The 21,696-nt window shown below is 38.1% G+C and overlaps 1 protein-coding gene across 7 annotated transcripts in view; it reads right to left on the bottom strand.

The window, feature by feature from the left end:
• Pot1 (protection of telomeres 1) overlaps nt 1–21,696 on the bottom strand; it is a 65,820-nt gene that overhangs the window by 28,693 nt on the left and 15,431 nt on the right. For 6 of the 7 annotated variants that reach the window (XM_027391316.2, XM_027391318.2, XM_035450865.1 and 3 more), the window contains 3 exons: nt 5,965–6,095; nt 3,650–3,940; nt 144–299 (listed from right to left, as the gene is read on the bottom strand). In XM_027391316.2, coding sequence (XP_027247117.1) covers nt 144–299; nt 3,650–3,940; nt 5,965–6,095 — 578 coding nt within the window. The remainder of the gene's footprint in view (nt 1–143; nt 300–3,649; nt 3,941–5,964; nt 6,096–21,696) is intronic. The other variant, XM_035450866.1, reaches the window with a different exon arrangement.

Below are 21,696 nucleotides of genomic sequence, written 5' to 3'. Positions count from 1 at the left end.
TTTAGACATACATTTTATAACTTAAAACTTGAAGACAAATCTGGTTGATTTCTAGACCCCAAGTATCACCAACATACAATATATTAACAAAAGCTACAAAACCAGAAAGAAAAACAAAATAGCATCTTAGTATTCAACATCACCTTCAGGGATTTTGCGACTTGAACATGGTTATCATAGACTAGAATGTCTATCACCAGACTCTGGAGGCGTAGAATGTGACTTAAGTCACCTTCAAAATTAAGGTCTTGTATGGAGACTCTCCAAGAGGGAAACACTGTCCTTGTCCCATCCCATACCTGCCGTGGGACAGTAAAGAAAAGCTTAATGATCTTTACACAAAAAACACTGAGGCAAGCCTAAAATGAATTGATGCATGCAGCTAAGTATCTTTCATACTTTTAAATGTGACATGTATCATTCTGGGACTAAGAAAAGGCTAAATATGAACTATATGCAGAGAAATGTAAAGATATAAAAATGAAAAGTCACAAGAAACAAAGTATTAACTAGCTTTGGCTTTTTTTTTATTGTGTGCCCAAATACTTCCCCTTCTTCACCCACCCACTTCTCCTCCTCTTTATATCCCCCATCTACAGCCCTCAGTTCTGGGTATATATAACTTCTGTTTACTACAAATAATAAAGATATCAAACAAAATCAAAACATTAAAACAATGAGATTATGCCTGTTTCAAACTGAGTATCAAGACACTAGCATAAGCGTAAGGAAACTTAAGCTTAAAAGTATTTCTTAGCATCTACATCTGATAAACAGAATAGGGAAAAGTAAAATAATGGTTTGTTTAAAGATTGCTGAGGGCTAGAGAGATGGCTCACAAATACCATACCATCCTTGAAGAAGGCATGAGTTTGGTTTCCAGTACCCATGTCAAGTATCTTACAATTTTCTGTAACTCTATCCTTAGGGGTTCTAAGACACTTTTCTGGACTTTCTAGGCACCTGCATAAATGTGCATATACTACATATATACATGCAATTAAAAAATAAAATGCATTCCTAAAAAAAGATTTATTTAATTATGGCTTAAATGCAAATCACAGGAAAATGGTGTTGCCATAGCCTAGACTCATCTGGGAGGAAGGTGTCCACTGAAGACCTGTCTAGTTCAGACTGGTCTGTGAGCATGCCTGTGGAGGATTTGTTTTTGCCTGTTTATTGATGCAGGAAGGACCAGTCCACTGTGAGCAGCATCATTCTCAGGCAGGTGGTCCTGAACCACATGAAGAACAGTAACTGTGAATAAGCTGGTCTATAAGCAAGCAAACGAAGTGTCCTTTGTGACTTCTGCCAAACTTCCTTCACTGTGCATGAGTTCCACGTTTAGAAATAATGTGGCTGGAATGGGACACTTTTAAGTTCTTGCTTGAATACCTATCCCGACTTCCATCTGGACTGTGATGTGGAGTTATGTATAAGCCAAGTAACTATTCCCTTCCCTAGGCTGATTTTGGTCAAAGTGTCCTATCAAAGCAACAGAAATGACACTAGAACACTTGGCTACTGAGAAACCCTGAAATGGGTATATCATGATTATTAAAAAGGAACTAAGATTACATTGTACTCAGGTTGAAAAAGAAAGTATTATGTTGCATACTAATAGGCATAATTTAAACAGAATGTCTACTTTCCTGTTTTTAATATTTAAGTTATTTCTGACACATGAGAAAATCAACATCAGAAAAATGTATCATAATTCTATTCCTTCAAAGTGGTGAACAGTAAAATATTGCCATATATAATTATCAGAATATTTTTGCTAATGTAGGAACATCTTTAGTATATAAATGAAGATACAGTACTAGCAGACTTTTATTAAAGTTTATTTTACCAGGTTTAGGTCTACAATTTCACTATACAGTCATAAAACATTCTACCACAAAGATTTCAAACAACCAATTACTACATTTTTTTCCTTCCAGGTTTTTACTGCATATGGTAAAGTATTATTTCAAGTGTACTTTTTCATAAATTTAAAATTATTTCAATAAAGGAAATTCATAAAAATAAATGGTTAAATGATTTGCAAAGGCTTTTAAGACATATATCAAGCTGTCCTCAAAAAGCCTCATTAATTTTTTTATATTTATTTCTCAGTGATGAATGTTAAAGTAAGTTCCTTGACCTTATTCAGCCCTGCTAACGTTCAGGCCTGGAATGGGAGGAGCTGACCAGGCTACACGCCTGAGAAGCTACTGGCCATTAATAGCTTCTGGAGTCAGAAGAATGATGTTTCTTTGGGAATGTGCAACTGGTAGGGTGGCCGTGCCCCAGTGGATGTACTCCTACTCAAGCACATATGGGCAGCACTATGTGGACTTAGAGAGGAAGGAGAGGACATGAAGGCGAAAGTGGGATGCTTTGTGGGGATAACTGAGGGGAAGATGAAAGAGAAAATAGGAAGTGAACAAAATCACACTTCACAGTAGACATTTATGAAACTCTCAAAAAGAACACATTTTAAAAGACAATATGGTAAACCCTTTCTCCAAGGACGACTTTTCTGAAAACACATTTCTACTAAAGAAACCTATAGGCAAACATGTGTTCTTTAGAGAGAAAACTGCAGTTTTGACTCTATCAGCTACAGAGCGGTGGCAGGCTTTATCTCAGAACTGTAGTTTTCTATCATTGTAACAGTTAGCAGAGGCCATCTGCAAAGAGTCAGCTTCTCTTTATTCCTGGTAATGTTCAACAGTTAGCAAGCAGTCATGTGTTAAGGGTGTCACATTGGCCAGGGAACATAGTTACATATCTAGGATTCCTTCTAACCCTAGATGATATTATATTCCTTTGCTTTAGTTAGAAGCTTTACTTGACTTAATTTTTCTTAAAATAAAAATTTACTTTCTAAGCTCTGTGCTTACATAAAGCTGCTACTTTCAACTCCAAAAAGTTGGTATTTTACCCAGTTTTTGTGTTCTTTAAATCGTGCCAGCAGTAACAGTAATGTTAAGCCCTGTCTTATCCAGGCACTACAGCAATCCATTTCTTGACTGATTATTCCAAATAGACAAGAGAGAATTAAGCACAGGATCGTGGCCAAAACAGTGCTGCTAAAAACATCTTCTATAATGGCCAAGCAAGGAAAACAATTAAGTAACTACCATCCTCTGGTTATTCATGGCATAGGAATAAATGAAGATTGCATAGCATTTATGTGACTGTATTTTTTCTACCTGACTTAAAACAAAACAAAAATAATAACAAACATTTCAAAGTCACTTACGGCTATTTTCATGAACCAGGCAGTGGAAGACATGGGGACAAAGCTTAATAGCAATATACCCAGAAAGTAAAGTGTGACAAAATAATTGACTTTCACAAAGCAGCAGAAATATTCACACAGAAGTGTTACTAAAGACATAACAGAATTCATTTGTTATTACAATAAATGAATGCCATACTGTTTCTAGAATTCATATTGATAAATTTTTTTTTCCCTCTGGAGGGAAAGCATGGAGAATGCAGGAGTGGAACTAAGTGTAGTATGTGGGGGGTGTGTTTCACAAACAATACATTAAATTTGACAGTATAAAATGGAGTCTACAAACACGGTATCAGAATGCTGCAGGCTCCTTCTTGACAGTTATATGGCACTGAATCATGTCAAATATTTAAATTATACCTTTAGAAGAAATGCTGTTCCGTCCACTTCTGCTTTACCCAGGAGCTGACAAGTGAGGTCATAGTACTGCATGGGTTGAACATCGCACAACTGCACTACAGTTGAAGAAGCTGAAATGTGTGTGGATGCCCAAACCCGCAAGGCTTCTACCATTTTTTCGTCCTGAGGAGTGAAGCTAAACAGTTTGCTTGACGTCCGCGCTGTGACAGGAGTCCCTAAAGTTCCTTCAAATGTCAGAGATGCAAAACCAGAGCTGTTGATTCCCTGAAGCTCATTTTTATAGACTTGGATCTAAGAAAGTGAGACAAGGGAAACAAAACAGCTCACTGTGGTGGTTTGAGTAAGAATGGTCCCCTAGGCTCAGCTGTTTGAATGCTTAATCACCAGAGAGGAGAAATCTGATAGGATTAGAAGGATTAGGAGGTGTGCCCTGTTGGAGGAAGTAAGTCACTGGGGGTGGACTTGGAGGTTTCCAAAGCCCATGCCACCCCAGGGTCTCTTTCTCTCTCTGCCTATGGATCAGGATACAGAACTCTCATCTACTTCTCCAGAAGCATGTGTGCTGTGCCTGCAGTCAAGCCCCCCTCCTTCATGAAAATGTACTAACCCTCTGAAACTATAAGCAAGCCGCTAGTCAAATGCTTTTTTTAAAAAAATAAAAGTCGCCTTGGTCATTGTGGCTCTTCACAATAAAAGAACTGTGACTAAGACACTAAAGGATAAAAAAACCTCGGGAACCAAGGAACTGGAAATGACTAATTTTTCTGGTAAAAATAATGGTAATTCTTCTTATTTATTATTGAAGTAGCTTACAAACAATACAAGTATCTCAACTGATGCTCTATCTATAACTATGCAAATTTTAAAACACTAGTTTTTTGAGACAGGGTTTATATGTGTAGCTTTGTAGACCAGGCTGGCCCCAAACTCACAGAGGTACACTTGTGATTAAAGGCATGCACCACCACAGCCTGGCTGAAATGTATACTTTTTAAAAATGAGTATTATCCAAATTCTATCAAACTTGCATTTTTACGTTTATGAGTTTTTATTATGCATAATTTTCACAAGGGTAAAGTATTGTGTGACAGTCATCTATGTGGTTTAGTCAAATCCTGAACGCAAGAATATGGAAAGCAATGAATACACTGGAGGTGAAGGCATCTTTCTGACTGAGCATGCCGAACCAAGCTGTGAGGACTCTTACTGGGCAAGTCTGTGGGCTTTTATAAATGTGCAGTCTTCATATTTTCTTCATGAACTGCTTTGTCCCCCTTTGAAATCTCTAGTAATATTTTATGTCTGACAATAAAAGAATTACTTCATTTTCTGATTGCCTTATGAGATTTTTTTTTTCTTATACTTTTCCAAGTTGCTTTTGTCTTCACATTTAAAGTACATTTTGTAGGTAGCACATATTGGATTCTTGATATTTTTTTAGATTATATCTTTCTGGTAGTAAGAGTACAGATTCGTTCTTCATATAAACATTTTGGCTATGGTTCTATGTTCTTCTACCTTACTCTTCCAGACTTCCCTGAGACCTGAAGTGAGGGATTTGATGGAGACATCCCATTTAGGACTGAGTGTTCCAAGGGTTCTCACTCTTTGCACACTGTCCAGCTGTGGGTCTCTGCATTTGTTTCCATATACTGTAAGAGAAAGCTTCTCTGAAGATGGTCGAGCTACAAACTCTGATGATGACTGAGAAAAATCTGTGAGTACAGCAGAACAATAGTATTTGGCTTTCTCTTAGGTCCATGGGCTATCTAGTCTCAGGAATTTGGCTACCCAAGCAGTGCCAGGGATGGAATCCATCTCATGGAATTGGCCTTAAATTACCAGGTATTAGTTAAGTTAGTATATCTGAGTTGAGTTTCAGTCTTCCCTTCCTCAGCTTACCAGGACTACCTAACTCAACACTTTAGTGGTCTGAAGCCAGAGTACCACAGTGGGAACCCAGTCTTACATAAAATTAAATTAATTAAAAGAAATTACAAGGATGTATCCGATCCCTTTCAAATGCTACATGGAAACTTGACAATATCAACCATATTCAGAAGAGACAGGACAAATTGGCACCAGTTAGAATCACGGCTTTCAATGTACATCTAGGGAAAGAGGACAGGACATTTATTTAAATGAAGAGGTGTCTAGCAACTAATTGAAGCTGATACTATTTATATTTCTTAGCTCTCCAAATGTTTAATGTCACTTTTTAACAAGGCAGCCATATAATTAGTACTAACTATGATTAGTGAACAATACAGACTTCTTGTCTAATAAATACAGGTTGTTCAAAAAAAAAAAAATACCTTCAGCCTGTGAAAGCGAACAATGTCTCCAACTTTGTAAATGATTGGAAGGGCTTCGTAGTTTCCACTAAAGAGCATGCATGTTAACTTCACATTTGTCTGGTCCACAATTGTTACTACTGAGCAATAATCTAGGAAACAAAAAAATATTTAACAAAAATTAAATTATTTTAAATTAAAGCATTTAAAGCATTTGATAAAATAAGAATATGTGTATTTAAAAATACTAAACAAATTTTACTATTTTCTATTATTAAGTTTTCTACAAAAAAAAACAATACAACTGCAAAATTAATATAAAGAAGTAGTCCATGAAAATTAACCTCAAGACATAAAAGAAACAAAACATTCTACATTATATTTCTGGAGAAGAAATAACTTTTGTGTTAAAGTTTAAAACTTATAAAAGAGATGAAAAGTAAAATAAGATTTTTAAAACAAATATAATTACATTGGTAGTGAGGGCTGTGGAAATAACAATGTTCACCTAATATGAGCAAGGCTCTGGGTTTAACTGAGAGAGAAAGAGAAAGAGAGAGAGAGAAGAGAGAGAGACAGACAGACAGACAGAGAAACCAAGAAAATGAATGCAGAAAATGTAAAGTCAGATCTGTACTGTACAGTCACATGATCAGGCAGTTTACAAACCCAGCCTGTCTGGTTTCTCAGGAAAATGGGAAATGATCTACCCAGCAATTCTACTCTTAAGTATACATACCCAAAGGATGCACACTCATACCACAAGGACATTTGCTCAACTATGTTCACAGCAGCATTATTTGTAATAGCCAGAACCTGGAAGCAACCTAGATACTTCCGAAGAATGGATAGAGAAAATATGGTACATTTACACAATGGAGTATGACTCAGTGGTAAAAAACAATGACATATTGAAATCTGTAGGCAAATGGATGGAACTAGAAGAAACCATCCTGAGTGAAGTAACCCAGACACAGAAAGACAAACATGGTATGTACTCACTCATAAGCGAGTATTAGACATAGAGCAAAGAATAACCAGCTTACAATTTACAACCCCAGAGAAGCTAGGGAACCAGGAGGACCCTAAGCGAGACATACATGGTCCCATGAGAAGGGAAAACAGACAAAATCTCCTGTGTAAATGGGGAGCATAGGGGGAGGAGGAAGGGAGGTAGAAGAAAGAGGAAGGGAGAAGGGAAGGGAGGAGGTGGGAAGAGAACACGAGGGATCAGTTAAGATCGAGGTGGGGGAAGAACAGAGAAGGAGAACAAGGAAACAGATACCTTGATAGAAGGAACCATTATGGGGTTTACACTAGGGAAATGTCCAGGAATCCACAAGGATGACATCAACCAACAATCTAAGCAATAGTGGAGAGGCTAACTTAAATGCCCTTCTCTGATAGTGAGATTGAAAACTACCTTAAATGCCATCATAGAGCCTTCATCCAGTAGTAACTGATGGAAGCAGAAGCAGAGATCCATAGCTAAGCCCTGAGCCGAACTCCTCGAATCCAGATGTAGAGAGGGAGGAGTGATGAACAAAGGTGTCCAGACCATGCTGAGGAAACCCACAGAAAATGCTGACCTGATCAAGTGGGAGCTCATGGACTCTATCTAGACTGACAGCTGGGGAACCTGCTTAAGACCTAACTAGGCCCGCTGAATGAGGGTATCAGGTGGTGGGCTTGGGCAGTCTACATGGCTGCTTGCAGTAGAACCAGTTTTTGTCCCTAGTACATAAACTCGCTTTTTGGAGCCCATTCCCTATGGAAGGATGCTTCTCAGACTAGATACAGGGGGAGGGGCCTCGGTCCTGCCACAAATAATGTGACAGACTGTGATGATCCCTCATGACAGGCCTCACCCTCTCTGAGGATGGGGTGGGGGTAGGGGGTGGGGAGATGTTGGCGGGGAGTGGGAAGATGGGAGAGGGAACTGGGATTGGTATGTAAAACAAGACTGCTTTCAATTTAAATAAAAATAAACAAACCCAACCTGTCAATGTAACCATTTAATACAAATGCATAATTTGTATAAAATTATATACCAATAAATGGGTCAAGAACAAAGGCATTTTAATTTGGAAATATTAACCTTTGTGCTTATACAGAGATACAAAATTAATGTTGTTGCTATTTAAAACTCTAATAGATACTGCTATAGTTCAGAAACTATGACACTAAGAACTCTCAACTATCTCTCCAGCACTTTGTCTCCCAGCCTTGCTTCTCACCATGATGATATTGGAGTATACCTCTGATCTGTAAGCCAGCCCCAATTAAATGTTTTATAAGAGTTTTGGTCATGGTGTCTCTTCACAGCAATAGAACTGCCATTTCGATCACCTTCATATATTTGTATATTTTAAGAGGCTTCTTTAGTATTAAGTTTCCACACACACCTTCAAATGGCCCTTAGTTTTAGCTGTCTCTTCCAGTATTAACCCCCTACCCCATTTGATCTTCCCTTTTCATTCCCATTCCCTGCCATGTCCATCCATAACCATCTATTCTATTTCATGTCCAAGGGAGATCAAATCCTCACCTTTAGTACCCTGCTTTATACCTAACCTCTGTGGTCACTGGGATTGCAGCTTGCTTGTCTAGGGCTTAACAGCCAATAGCTACTTTAAGTAAAAAACATGCAATATTTGTCTTTGGAAATCTACATTAAGTGACTGAGGATGACTTTTTCTAACCCCATCAATTTTCTTGAGAACTTCATGGTTTCATTTTATTTATCAGTTGAGTAATGTACCATTGTGCAAATGTACCATATTTTCATTATCCATTCGTAGGCATTTAGCCTGTGTCCACTTTCTGGCTATTATGAACAAAACAGCAATGAACATGGTTTACCAAGTCTCTGTAGCAGAGTGCAGAATCCCTTGGGCATACACCCAGTAGTGGTATATCTGGATCTTCAGACTTCTATTTCCAGCTTTATGAGGACTCACTATACTGATTCTCACAGTGGCTGTACACACGTTTGCAATCTCACATGTATAGGAAATTTTAATGATTGCTTCTGTTTCAATGGGGGTTATGGATCCACTGAAATGACTTAACTGCTCTTAACTTTAGTACATGGTATATATGATGAAAATTATCAATTTCTTCTAGATTTTTCCATTTGGTAGAGTATAGGTTTCAGTTTCCTTAGTGTCTGTTGTTAATACCACTGCCTTTCATCTTCAATTTTGAGTATTTGGATGTTCTCTATGTTTTAGTTAATTTGGCAAAGGGTTTCTACTGATTTTTCTAAAAGAACCAACTTTTGTTTCCTTGATCCTTTTTGGTGTTTTTAATTTCCTGGTTTCTATTCTGTTGGTTTCAGCTCTGAATTTAATTATTTCTTGCTGTCTACTGCTTTTGGGTGTTCTTCCTTTTCCACGTTTTGTTTTTTGTTTCTGTTCTATAGCTTCACAGTTCACTAACGTAAGATTTCTCCAACCTTTTTATATAAGCACTTAACTCAGTGGTTCTCAACCTGTGGGCTTTGACCACTTGGAGGTCAAATGATCCTTTCCCTGCGGTCACACATCCAATATCCTGCATATCAGATACTTAGGATTCATAACTGTAAAAAAAATTACATTAATGAACTAGCAATGAAATAATTTTATGGATGGGGTGGGGTCACTATATTAAAGTGTCACAGCATTAAGAAGGTTGAGAACCACTGTCTATGAGCTTGCCTACATTGTGTCCCTACTACATTAAGTTTGGAGATGTTTTTGTTTCATTTTCAATCAATTTTAAAATGTTTTGCATTTCTTTTTATATCTTGAACTATTTTTCATTCAGTAGTGGCTTGTTCAGTTTCCATGTGTTTGTAAATTTTGTGTTATTGATATCCAGCTTTTATCCGTGCTGGTCTCATAGAATGCAAAATGTTATTTCAATTTTCTAGTCAGACTTGCTTTGCATTCAAATATCAGGTTAGTTTTGGAGAGAGTTCCATGAGATGGAAAGGTTTATTTTTTTGTGTCTGAGATAAAAGTACTATAAATATCTGCCAGGTCCATTTGGTTTGTGATGTCATTTAGCTCCAGCATTTGTCTGTTTAGCTTTTGGCTGGATGATCTACTATTAGCAAGAGTGAGTTACTGAAGTCACCCATGAGGGTTAGTATGTGATTTTGGTTGTAGTAGTGTTTCTTTCATGAACTTGGGTACCTTGTGTTTGGTCCATAGATGTTTACAATTGCAATATCCTCTTGGTGGATTTTGCCTTTGATGAATACATATTGTCTTTTCCCATTTCTTCTGATTAATTTTGCTTTATAAACTATTTTGTCAGATATTAAAGAGGCTATACTGGTTTGCTTCTTGGGTTCTTTAACTAGGAACATCTTTTGACATCCTCCTGCTCTAGGGTGATATGTATCCTTGATGTTAAGGTATTTCTTTTATGCAGCAGAAGGGTGGATCCCGTTTTCTAATCTAATCTGCTATTCTCTGTCTTTTTACTGTGGAAGTGAGACCATTGATAATGAGAGTTATCAATGAGCAGTATGTGTTGATTCCTGTTATTTTGCTGTTGTGATGAGTCAAACTTGGCCACACCTATTCACTGGTCTGAGACTGTTTATTTCTTGTTTTCTTGGATGTAGTTAACTTCTTCGGGTTGAAGTTTTCCTTCTGGTGCCTTTTGTATAGCTGGATGCTTAATTTTTGTGTTAACTGTGTAGTGTCTGTCTCAATTTAGTGTTTGAGAGTTTTTCTGGATACACAAGTCTGGGCTGGCAACTGTGTTTTAGTTTGTGAAACATCCATACAGGCCCTTCTGGCTTTTAGAGACACCACTGAAAAGCTAATTGTTAATCTAATAAGTTTGCCTTTAAATGTTACTGAGTCTTTTCCCCTTACAACTGTTAATGTATTTTTTAGATTTAACATTGTCTTTGACCAAGATATCCATTTCTTCCAACTTCAATGCTTAAGATTCTCTCTTTCACCTTTTGTATTCCGTGGTGAAACTTGCCTCTGAGGTTTAATTTGGCACCCTAATTTTTTCATTTCCAGTTTTACCTCAGTATGGGTTTTTGTTAATTATTAAATTTCCATTTTCTTGTACTGAACTGTTTTCTTCATTTCATTCCAATGTTGGTGTTTTCAAAGATTTCATTAATGGATATATTAATATCCTCTTTAAGGTTCTTGAACATAATCATAAAGGCTATCTTTTTTTTGTCTTTTGCTTTAGCTATTTTGCAATACTTAGGTTTTACTGTAGTAGGACTGCTGAACTTTAGAGGAGACACATTATCCTGTGCTTTATATTTCTAACTATCTGGTATGATTAGTATAGTCTGAGATAATCTTAATTCTAGGTACTGATGATCTGGTCTTGTCTTTGTTGAGCGTATTTCCTTGGCTTTTATTGTCCTCTCTGGATCTTAGAAGAATGCACTGGCAGTGGGTTGCCAGGTATGGAGTGATGAGTCTCTGAAAGGTGTGGCCACTGGGGGTCCCAGCCAGACCTTCTCTCTAGGTATTGAGAGATGACACCTAGTGAAGAATAAGGGTAGGAGCGTGCGCTCAAAGATGAACTGTGATCCGGGATGGTGAAGTCTCTTTAATCAAGAAAACACAAGGGCAAGATGCGGGCCATTGCGAGGTTACAGGAACCCAGCAAGCGCGGCCAGAAAAAAAGGCTAGGGTCTTCCGGTGCAGCCCTTATAAAGCTCCCTTACGTCACACCGGATTTCCTTCACCACGCCGTTATGGGCGAGTCCAGGGTCCACCTGGCACCTGTCCCATGACTACTGGGCGGGGCTAGGGTGTCTCCCTACAACCTAGGAGTGGAGATGGGAATAGAAGAGGGGTCCTAAGGCGTCCACAGGAGGGATATCTGGGTTTGTGAAGAGAATCTGTGAAGTTCACAGGGAATGGAGGACGAGAGGGAAGATAGGCTGCTACAGAAGATCTGGTACAGGTTTGGGGATGAGTTGGGTAATGTCTAAGTGTCAAGGAGACTATCTATAGGGTATAAGTCGTATAAACAGATGGCTACACAAGCTGAAACTGGTTTAAATCAGAGAGAAACTCTCTAGCAGCCACACACTTGGCAAAGAGAGATGAAATCTCCATGTGTGTGCCTCACCGAAATGAGTATCTTCATAGAGTACAGCATGCACTGTGTGGTTCTCCACCAGCATGCTAAGTTCTTCTTGCCACCTTTCACATGGTGTGCAGTTTCTCTTCTGCAACTACAACTACCTGTGACTTTTAGTCACAGGGTGAAGAACAAAGGCATTCCATGTGCTTAAAGACTCTACAGACATGCTTTTGTTATTGTACATAGGAAGGACAGAAAGAGGAAGGAAAAATTCTTAGCATACGGCAAGAGCTCCCTTGAAAGCAAACCATTTCTGTACATACATATTAATAAGTAATAACTAATGTACATATAAATTTTTCTTAATTCTGAAACCATAATAGGAGTATAATTCGATACAATCTATACAGCCTTAAATACTTATAAAACATCCTTCCTTGAATAGTTTATGGAAGTCTATCTGAAATTTAAATTTCTTTAGGGATGTTCTCCATCATCCTTCAAGCTTTAAAATTCCATTATAGTGGTCAGTATTTAATATTTTAACAGTGATAATTGCATAGCTTTGTTTCACAGTGTTCCAGTCAATTTTCAAAAAATAGTATTTAAATGCACCTAACTAATACTTTCACTCATCATTTAATGAGAACACTAAATAAGGACTGAATGGCGCCTCATCCCCAATGTTTCAATTTCCCTCATGGCAGTTTACTTCTGTGGAAATCAGGGTCCCAGTGCTCACTGAAGGGATGCTTTATGTCAGTATTTGCTACTGTGCTGCATTTATACTCTCTGCACAGGCAATGACTCATCACAGCAAAAGACAAAACTAATGATGTGTGTGACATTTTCCTAAATAAATGGGAGCTGACATTTGAATTTGGCACACAAGGACAGAAACCTGAAAAAGGAATTAAATTAAGCACTCACAGTTTTAGAGAAGTGACACAAACAAGGTTGCTTGTTTACAAACCTAAGACCAGCTGAAGTCTGAAAAACCAGACAGCAGAAAAGGCACTGTGTTACTGATTCTAGTTTGTCCAGAGTCACACTAATCATCAGGGCAAACTAGATGCTAGTAAATAGATTATAGAGAATTAAATAAAAACAAGTCAAATACAAAATACACAATCGACAATATTCCAAAATATAGAAGTTGAGTATCTGCTACTTTTCAGATATGATAACACAGTATTTATCACAGTATTTATGTTAAGCAATGCATCTTATAACCAGGGCTCCATCTGACAAAAGCCTGTATTACTTAATGATTAACATTACTAAGGGCTCATTATATACAAGGAAGCAGACTAAGAGTATCTAGAATTCTTCTGTAACTGCAGGCAGCGGAGAGTATTGCTTCTAACTTTGAAATAAGGAATTCCAAATTCTTAAGCAGACTAGGTAAGGTGTTCAAGCCATAGCACCTTGAAGGTAGGTAGGTGATGAAGCTGAGAGGCACACTTAGCCTCTCTAGCTCATATCTCTATGGAGCATGCCTTTAGAAACATAATAATCCTAAGGAAAGGAAAGCTTAAAACAGTGAGGGAGGCTTCAAAGCTGTTTTAGCTAGATAAATTATGCTGCATCTTAATGGTGTAGTATTATAGAAATAGGAAATACAGTAAACACACTGCAGAAGAATAAGAAATTTTACTTAAAAATTTAGAATCAAGAACATCATTGTAGACTCTATCTATTCATTCTTATGAAACTGTTACTAAACACTGTAATAGCTATTATTCATAAGCTAATATATCAAAAAAGAGAACCAACAAAGGTAGTGTCTCATGAGGCATCTGAAAAAAAAGTGAAATTTTACAGGAAATACAAAGAAGACATAAGTTATTAAGTACAAGGCTACCTATCCAGGACTTGATAGATGTGATGAGTGGTAACAGGAAGAAGGTGTTGGCTTGATGGTCCCCAGGAAAGGTGTGGCCTATTCCTTGTGTGTTACCTATCCATAACATTCTACTTAGTTGTCACAAATACTGTTTCATAGTCAGCTGCTTACAAAATGTTAATTAAGCTACATGACTTATGAAAAGATGAAAGGGTACAAATCCAATTCTTCTACACAGAACAGGAACATCAGTCAATTCCTAGATGTGAGAGTTAAGGATGACAAAGTATTCATTACAAGGTTTTATAGATAAGAGGATGGTAGAGGAGTTTCTAATTTGACTACTGAAGTTCTGTGAAAATGCCTGATGTGTTACTAAAATAAGTCACACACACACACATGACATATGGTCTAAGAGAATGCAGTAAATATTTTTCAGGGGGGTGACTGCATGCAGAAGACCCATGAAGAACACCAGAGTTCAGGAAGCAGATAAATTTTGGTGAGAAAACACAGACTGGCTATTAGAATTAACAGTAAGTCTTCTCAGTGCATAGAATGTATAAAACTAATTAATGTTGTTACCTACAACAACCACATGGCAATTCTAAAGTTTCTCCCTCTCTGAATCCTGGGAAAGACACTGAAAATCATTGTTGTTGCACCTCAATTTTCTTATATGAAAACTAGGTTAATAAAGGTATCCAAAGAGGAGGGCATGCCATGTGGTGGTCATGCACACCTTTAATCCCCAGCACTCACGGTGGCGCGAGGCAGAAGCAGGTGGATCTCTGTGAGTTCAAGTCTACAGAGTGCGTTCCAGGACAGGCTCCAAAGCAATACACAGAAACCCTGCCTCAAAAAACCAAAACCAACCAAACAAACCTTAGCCTTCTAAGGAGAGTGCATAATGGTGCCTGGTGTACACCTTTAATCTTAGCATGGGGAAGCACGAGTAGGAGGACCTCTGTGATTTCAAGGCCAGTCTGCTCTACATACTGAGTTCTAGGACAGCTAGAGCTACATAGTGCGGCTCTGTCTTGAAGAACAATGAACAAACAGATAAAAAGGTATTCAAAGGATTGCTGTGACAAGTAAAAAAAGTACTACATGAACACAACATGCTTAAGTGCTGCATGGGTAGTGACAGAGAGATGGCTCATTGGAAGAGAGCATACTGTTCTTCCTGAGTACCACAGATCAATTCCTGGCACCCAAGTCATATGGTTCATAGTGGCCTATAACTCTAGATCTGACACCCATACCCATGAGGCCTTTGGGGACAAAGGCACCCACATGAACATATCCACACATATATACGTGATTAAAAAGTGGTTAAAAAATATTTAAAAGGGGGCTGAAGAGATGGCTCGCTGCTTTGGGTTCAGGTTCCCAGCACCCACACATAAAGGCTAGTAACTGTCTATCACTCAAATTCCATGGGACCTGACACCTTTTCTGGCCTCAGTGGCCACCAGGCAGACAACTGGTGCACAGATACATATGCAGACAAAACACCTGCACAAATAAAATAAAAAATAAGAATTAAAAAAGTGTTATCTATGTACTATCAGGGAGTGGCAGCCAAAGGAGCAGCAGGACTTCTATTACTGTTCCTCATGACACACTCTTCTTGAAAACCTACATAAGATCTTACAATCTGTCTGTGCTAGACAGCTGTATGTCAACTTGACACAAGCTAAAGTCATAGGAGAGGGAACCTTAATGAAGAAAATGCCTCTATCATGACTGGCTCTGAGGACCCGAGAGCAGGAGAGCTGGCCCTGTTCCTTCCTGTAGGCTACACTAGGTGAGATAGACAAAGCAGTGCTAGAGAGCTCAACCAGGTAGTGATGATGAGGGACAGCTGGTGGGCTGACCAACCCAGCTACCACCCATGTGTTATGGAATAATCTTTTTGTACACTTTGAAGCTGTGCCTTTGCCAGGGTATCTTCTCATTGGTTTAATAAGAGCTGACTGGCCAATAGCTAGGCAGGAAGAGGTTCGGTGGAAGAACTAAACTGAGAGGAGGCAGGGAAGAAGAAGGGTGAATAAAGAGTTGCCAGCCAGATGCAGAGGAAGAAGATGAAGATGCATTGCTGGAAAGAGGTACCAGCATGTGGCAGAGCAGAGCTAAGAAAGATGGGTTAATTTAAGAAGTAAGAGCTAGCTGGTAACAAGCTTAAGCTATCTGCAGAACATTTGTAATTAATAAGTTTCTGTGTGGTTATTTGGGAGCCTGCTGGAGGGATGGTGCTGACTGGCAGGACAGAGAAATCCCACCTACCCCGGCTCAGAACTAGGGCTATGAGTTAGCCCACCCCAATATCCACCCCATCTATGAACTGTTAGAGCATATGAAGGAAACGAACTTACAGATCTAAATGGCAGGCTCTCCACAACAGAAGACAACAGGATATCCAAGAGGAGACCCAGAGACATCCCACTATTGATAGTTTGGCAGAAGCCAGAGACCTTGAGCCAGACCAATGATTCATGGCAATGAATACTTGCAAGTAAGGATGAACGGACTAAAGGGCAAACTGTGTGGATCAAGGAGCCACATTACAGCTTCCAGGACGTGTTTCTTCTCACTTTTTCCTTTTTTTTTTTTTTATTTGGTTTTTCTTTTAAATTTTGTTTCGCTTTTTGGAGTGAGATTGCAAGGGCAAAAGGCAGAGGATGGATTCGAGGAGACAGGAGACGAGTAGATAAATGGGATGGGAATGCACCATGTGAAATCCACAAAGAATCAAAAGAAGTTAAAAGAAAAAAAATTAGGTGCCAAAAAAAAAAAAAATTGCTTCCATAAGATTAGGCTGGGTGCAAGCCTACAGATTATTTCTTAATTAGTGATACATGGGGTAGGGACCAGCCCATTGGTTCTATCCCTGGGTTGGTAGTATAGGGTTCTATAAGAAAGAAGGCTGAGAAAGCCATTAAGCACCACTCCTCCATGGTCTCTACATCAGCTACTGCCTCCAGTGTCCTACCCTGTTTGAGTTTCTGTCCTGACTTCCTTCAATTATGAACAGTGCTGTGGAACTGTAAGCTAAAGAAACCCTTTCCTCCCGCGGTGACTTGGTCATGGTGTTTTGTCCTAACAATAGAAACCCAAACTAAAACACTATCTTGGGAAGATAAATCTACTATCTAAAAATATTCTGCCAAGACACAGTGCCAGATTTATGAGACTTGGCATACAACTCTGAAAGCATAGACTCAAAGATGACAAAGGAATGTCATTCTGTTTTCACTGGTGTCTCACTTAGCTGCTTTTAGTTAGCTGCTAACCTCACCGAAAAGAAAATCCACCATGAATATGAAGGAAGTTTCTAGAAGAACTGAGGGTAGAAAATAACCATTTAACCTTACTCAAAAAAGTAAAATAAAATGTTAATGACATAAAATAAGGCAATCATGGAGGAGCAATAAGTTAATCAAGAGCCAGAAAGATTAAAATCTCACTTTTAACTCAAGACTGAGTGTACCAGATAAGACCAGCAAGGGGCCTACCTTCACAAGCTTTGATAATTGCTCCAAGGAAGCTACTCACCAATCAAAACAACAGAGCAAATTAAATAGAATAAACATATTTCTTGGCCCTGTTGTTATTTTTTAATCTTTCCCAAACGAAAACACAAAATTAAAGGTAATTTAATAGTCTGCTGCCTTGATACCTGGCATTAGAAGGAAAGAAGAGGAGAGCAGAAAAAATATCACATTAGTATCCTTTAAACAGTACACAGTATATGCTTGCATGGATATTCACATACATGGATATGCTTAAATACTTCAGGAATACTTCAGATTCAAACTGATGAGAAGGTATTTAACTAGTTTTACACTGTGGTAATATTTTGCATAACTTGACAGAAATCTGAAAAGATAACAAGTGATGAATTAAACTCTTTATTCTGCAATCTTGAGCAATTCATGAAATTTCCTCAGCATGACTAAGTGTGAACTGCCTGGGAGTTTTATTGTAAGAGAAAGATGGTAGCTAACCCAAGAAGGTCTTTAATCATAGAAACATGCAAGCATAAATTACATAATCCATGAGAAATTCCTCAGCAAATGCACTTTCATTTCATCTATAATACTGTTTTATGTATGCCATAAGTATTTCAGCAGCATTCATCCATCAACATATGTTTATCATGAAAAAATTCAAGTAAAAGTTTTGAAGGAAAATATTGACTAATGAACCCATTGTATGTGTCAATCTTCCTTCTTTACCAGGAAATTTACTATACAATACATACAAAAGAACATTATCTTTAATTATTCTGGTAGAAAGTCATCTAATCTCCCTTCAATGCAAGAGAGCATTATGACATAGGAACAAACTTGTCTCACAATAGAGACTATGAATTGGGTAGCTATACTCATTATCTTTTATACTATGGAACAGACAGGTGACACACCTATCAAACCTGTAGATAGCTAAACTAAGACTAGTAATGTTTCTTTTAAGTATAAAATCTTTGAACACAGAAAACAATAACAGTTTTTAAATTAATCAGACGGTGGATAGTCAGGAAAATTGATATATTGATAAATATATATATATATAGAGAGAGAGAGCAGGTTGAGAGATAGCTCAGCATGTAATGATGTTTGCTGTCAAGCCTGATCATCTAAGTTTGCTTCACAGAAACAAACAAGGTAAAAGGAAACCAACCAACTCCACTAAGCTGTCTTTGTCTTCCAAACATGTGCTGTGGCATATGCATCCTTTTACACACACACACACACACACACACACACACACACACACACACACACACACACACACACACAATACTGATACATTCTATAATACAGATTGACTTCAGAACCATTATTCTCCTAAGTAAAACCCAGGAGCTAAAGGTCACAGAGATTATCACTGACTCTATATGCAGAGTCCAGAATCCACAGAAGGGCACTGTGTACTGCTGGATAACTAGGGCCAGGCATAGCAATGAAACTCTGAATAAAAAGAATGGCTTAATATGATATGGTATCATATTCTTCATCTATTAAATATAAATCACTCTTCTTGACCAAATCACCATACATAAATCTTCTAAACATTGTATTATTTAAGTGATTTTGAAACAAGTCAGTTATCAACAACCATTAGTTCATCATCACACTATTCACTGAAACAAAAGCTACACACACACACACACACACACACACACACACACACACACACACACACACACACACTACCTTGAATATGAATAAGTAAAAGAATGTAGCATAGTTTTTTAGAAAGAATTTTAAGGTTGGGTTTGATGGCACACACACACCTCTAATTCTAGTATTCCTGAGGTAGATGTGGTGGTGGAGGTGAGGGCCTAAGGAGGCAGAAGCAAGTGTTTTTTGTGATTCTGAAAACAGCCTGGTCTATTTGGGTATTTCCAGCCAAGCCAAGCCTACACAGAAAGACTGAGAAAAACAAAAACCCAACAAAACATAAACAGTATAAAAACTACTTTTTTATATACAACTATTCTAACTATAAAATAAAGCAGGGTTTATTCTCTAAGTAAGCTAATAATTAGCTAAAGGAAAAAATAAAATTCAAAATATCCCATTATGCACCAAAATCCGATAACCTCAAGCTACAATCAAGAATTTTTCATGTATCTAAGAATAAGTGATACAAGGGGTCAACATTTTCCTACCCCACCTCCATTCTCTTGGTAGAAATGGGTGGAATATTTATAAACAACGTGAGTCAGTTGACGTGGACAAGGTAGATCAACATTTCACATCCTTAACCAGGTAAGTGATGAGCAGCTATGGCTTTGATGGCTTCCATTACTGAAAGTCAGATAGTCAAGTGCTAAAAGAAGTGTCATTAATTAGAATCACCATAGCAAATCATTCTAGTCACTGAGAAAAGGAAAGCTCAGAGCCTGTCTCACATGGGAACTCCACCATTACAAGGATACAAAACCTTTCAACTTTAATATCTACATTAAAAAGCAAAACCATACAGCTATTGAGGAAATCACTGCAGGTCATATGACATACTCATGAGTCATGTTAAAGGTAGAATGACATCTTAAAGAATCCAAATAGAGGGCTAGGGAGATAGCTCATGCAGTAAAGTGACCGGCGAGTAAGCATGAAGACTCAAGTTTGATTAGAGAACCCACGTTTAAAGAAAACAAACAAACAACAACAAAGCAAACACAAACAAAAAGCAGGTATGGTGGTAAAGGGACCAGCTCCCCATTTCAGCAGCCATAACAGCCTAACTCGTGCTTGTCTGACCTTGTCTTGGTCACTAGGAGGTCAGATGCCTGCCTCGTGGCAAGGAACCAATTAGAAGTTAGCTGGTGGTGCTATGTTTTACGGCTCTGGGTGTGCTTTACAGACAAGTGCACAGCAATGACATGCAGAGCATAGCAATCACACTGGGAGGGCCTATGGGCCATAACAACCAGTTGACCAATCAACACAGGGCAAGCCTGGAGGCACACCAATACTGAGCCTGTGCATACTCCTAGACACTCCACCAGGACACCCCCTTTCACGTGCTACCACACAGGGTAACTTTCCTTTTTCTGTCTTTGTTTCTGTACAGTTTCTGTGAAGCCTGGAGGATAGGAACAGGCTGTGTGACTGGCCAGTTAAGCGGGTTTTTTATCTGATCTGTTGCAATCCACAGTCTCCCTGCTGCTTTTTGGTGCTGGTTTGGCAGATCCTGAGCTCTATGATTCTGTGTCGGTTTTGTGTTTTCATGTCTGCTGTAAGGGTCCTATGTTGGGTTCGCTAGCGAAATCTGTAAGTAGGCCTTGGGCGGAGGTTTGGGCGGCAGCTTCCGCAGTCTGTAAAAACGGGGGCCCAAGTTCACCCAATCTGTAGGAAGGTGACTAGGTGGGACCAAGTTGCCTGCTCCATCTGTAAGGGGGCCAGGGGGCCCAAGGTCACCCAATCTGTAGAGGTTGATCAGTTCTGTGATAAGAAATGATAGGATATATATATATATATATATATATATATATATATATATATATATATATTCATTCTTCAATATTCATGATTTAAAACAGTAGCCAAATTAGTTATGAAGTAGCAAGGCAATAATTGTTTGACTGGGGTTCAGCACATGAGAAACTGTATTAAAGGGTTGCAGCATTATGTTACTGACATCACTGCTCTGTACTGAGCTATCACACTTATGTAAAAGACACAGCCGTGGACTGTACATCCACACTTATTCTAGTACTTTCTGTGGTAACAGTCACTAAGTTGACCCTCTGCTGGACATAAACATCAGTGTGATTTGCCTGATTTTCATTGCTGCACTGAATTATGTTGAAGGATAAGTTCTGTCAACTGTAACTAAAACTACTAGATGCACAGTTTTAAAACTTCACTGCCTGTCTTGCTGAAGAAATCACCATATGTCTGAAAGATGGATTTTATAGTTTCAATGACTGCAGATAAAATTGATGGCATTCATTTTAATTTGTTATCTCAGAAGAAACACAGAAATATATTATCACCATAATAACAGATGGTTCATTACTAGCCATGAATTTTTTACTAAGGTGCTGGATTCAACTACACAATTCGGATAGAAATATGAGGCACAAGCACTCATACCAAATAATTACATTTCCCCATGGATTTCCTTTTTATTCATGATTTAATAATATGATCAGAAGAAAACATGATTATACAATCTAGTAACTAAATGTATACTGTCATCAGTGTTTTAAAATAACATTTTAATTTTACATTGCCATTTTTAATTGCTTCTGAAAATTAAGTATTTTCTGATCACTTTAAAAACATCCCATGATAAAAATTAACATGTCAAATGTAAAGTTT

Source organism: Cricetulus griseus (assembly GCF_003668045.3).
Source record: "Cricetulus griseus strain 17A/GY chromosome 1 unlocalized genomic scaffold, alternate assembly CriGri-PICRH-1.0 chr1_0, whole genome shotgun sequence".
NCBI classification, from domain to species: Eukaryota; Metazoa; Chordata; class Mammalia; order Rodentia; family Cricetidae; genus Cricetulus; species Cricetulus griseus.
Note: the sequence above shows the minus strand (reverse complement) of the source record. Positions and strands in the feature narration are given on the sequence as shown.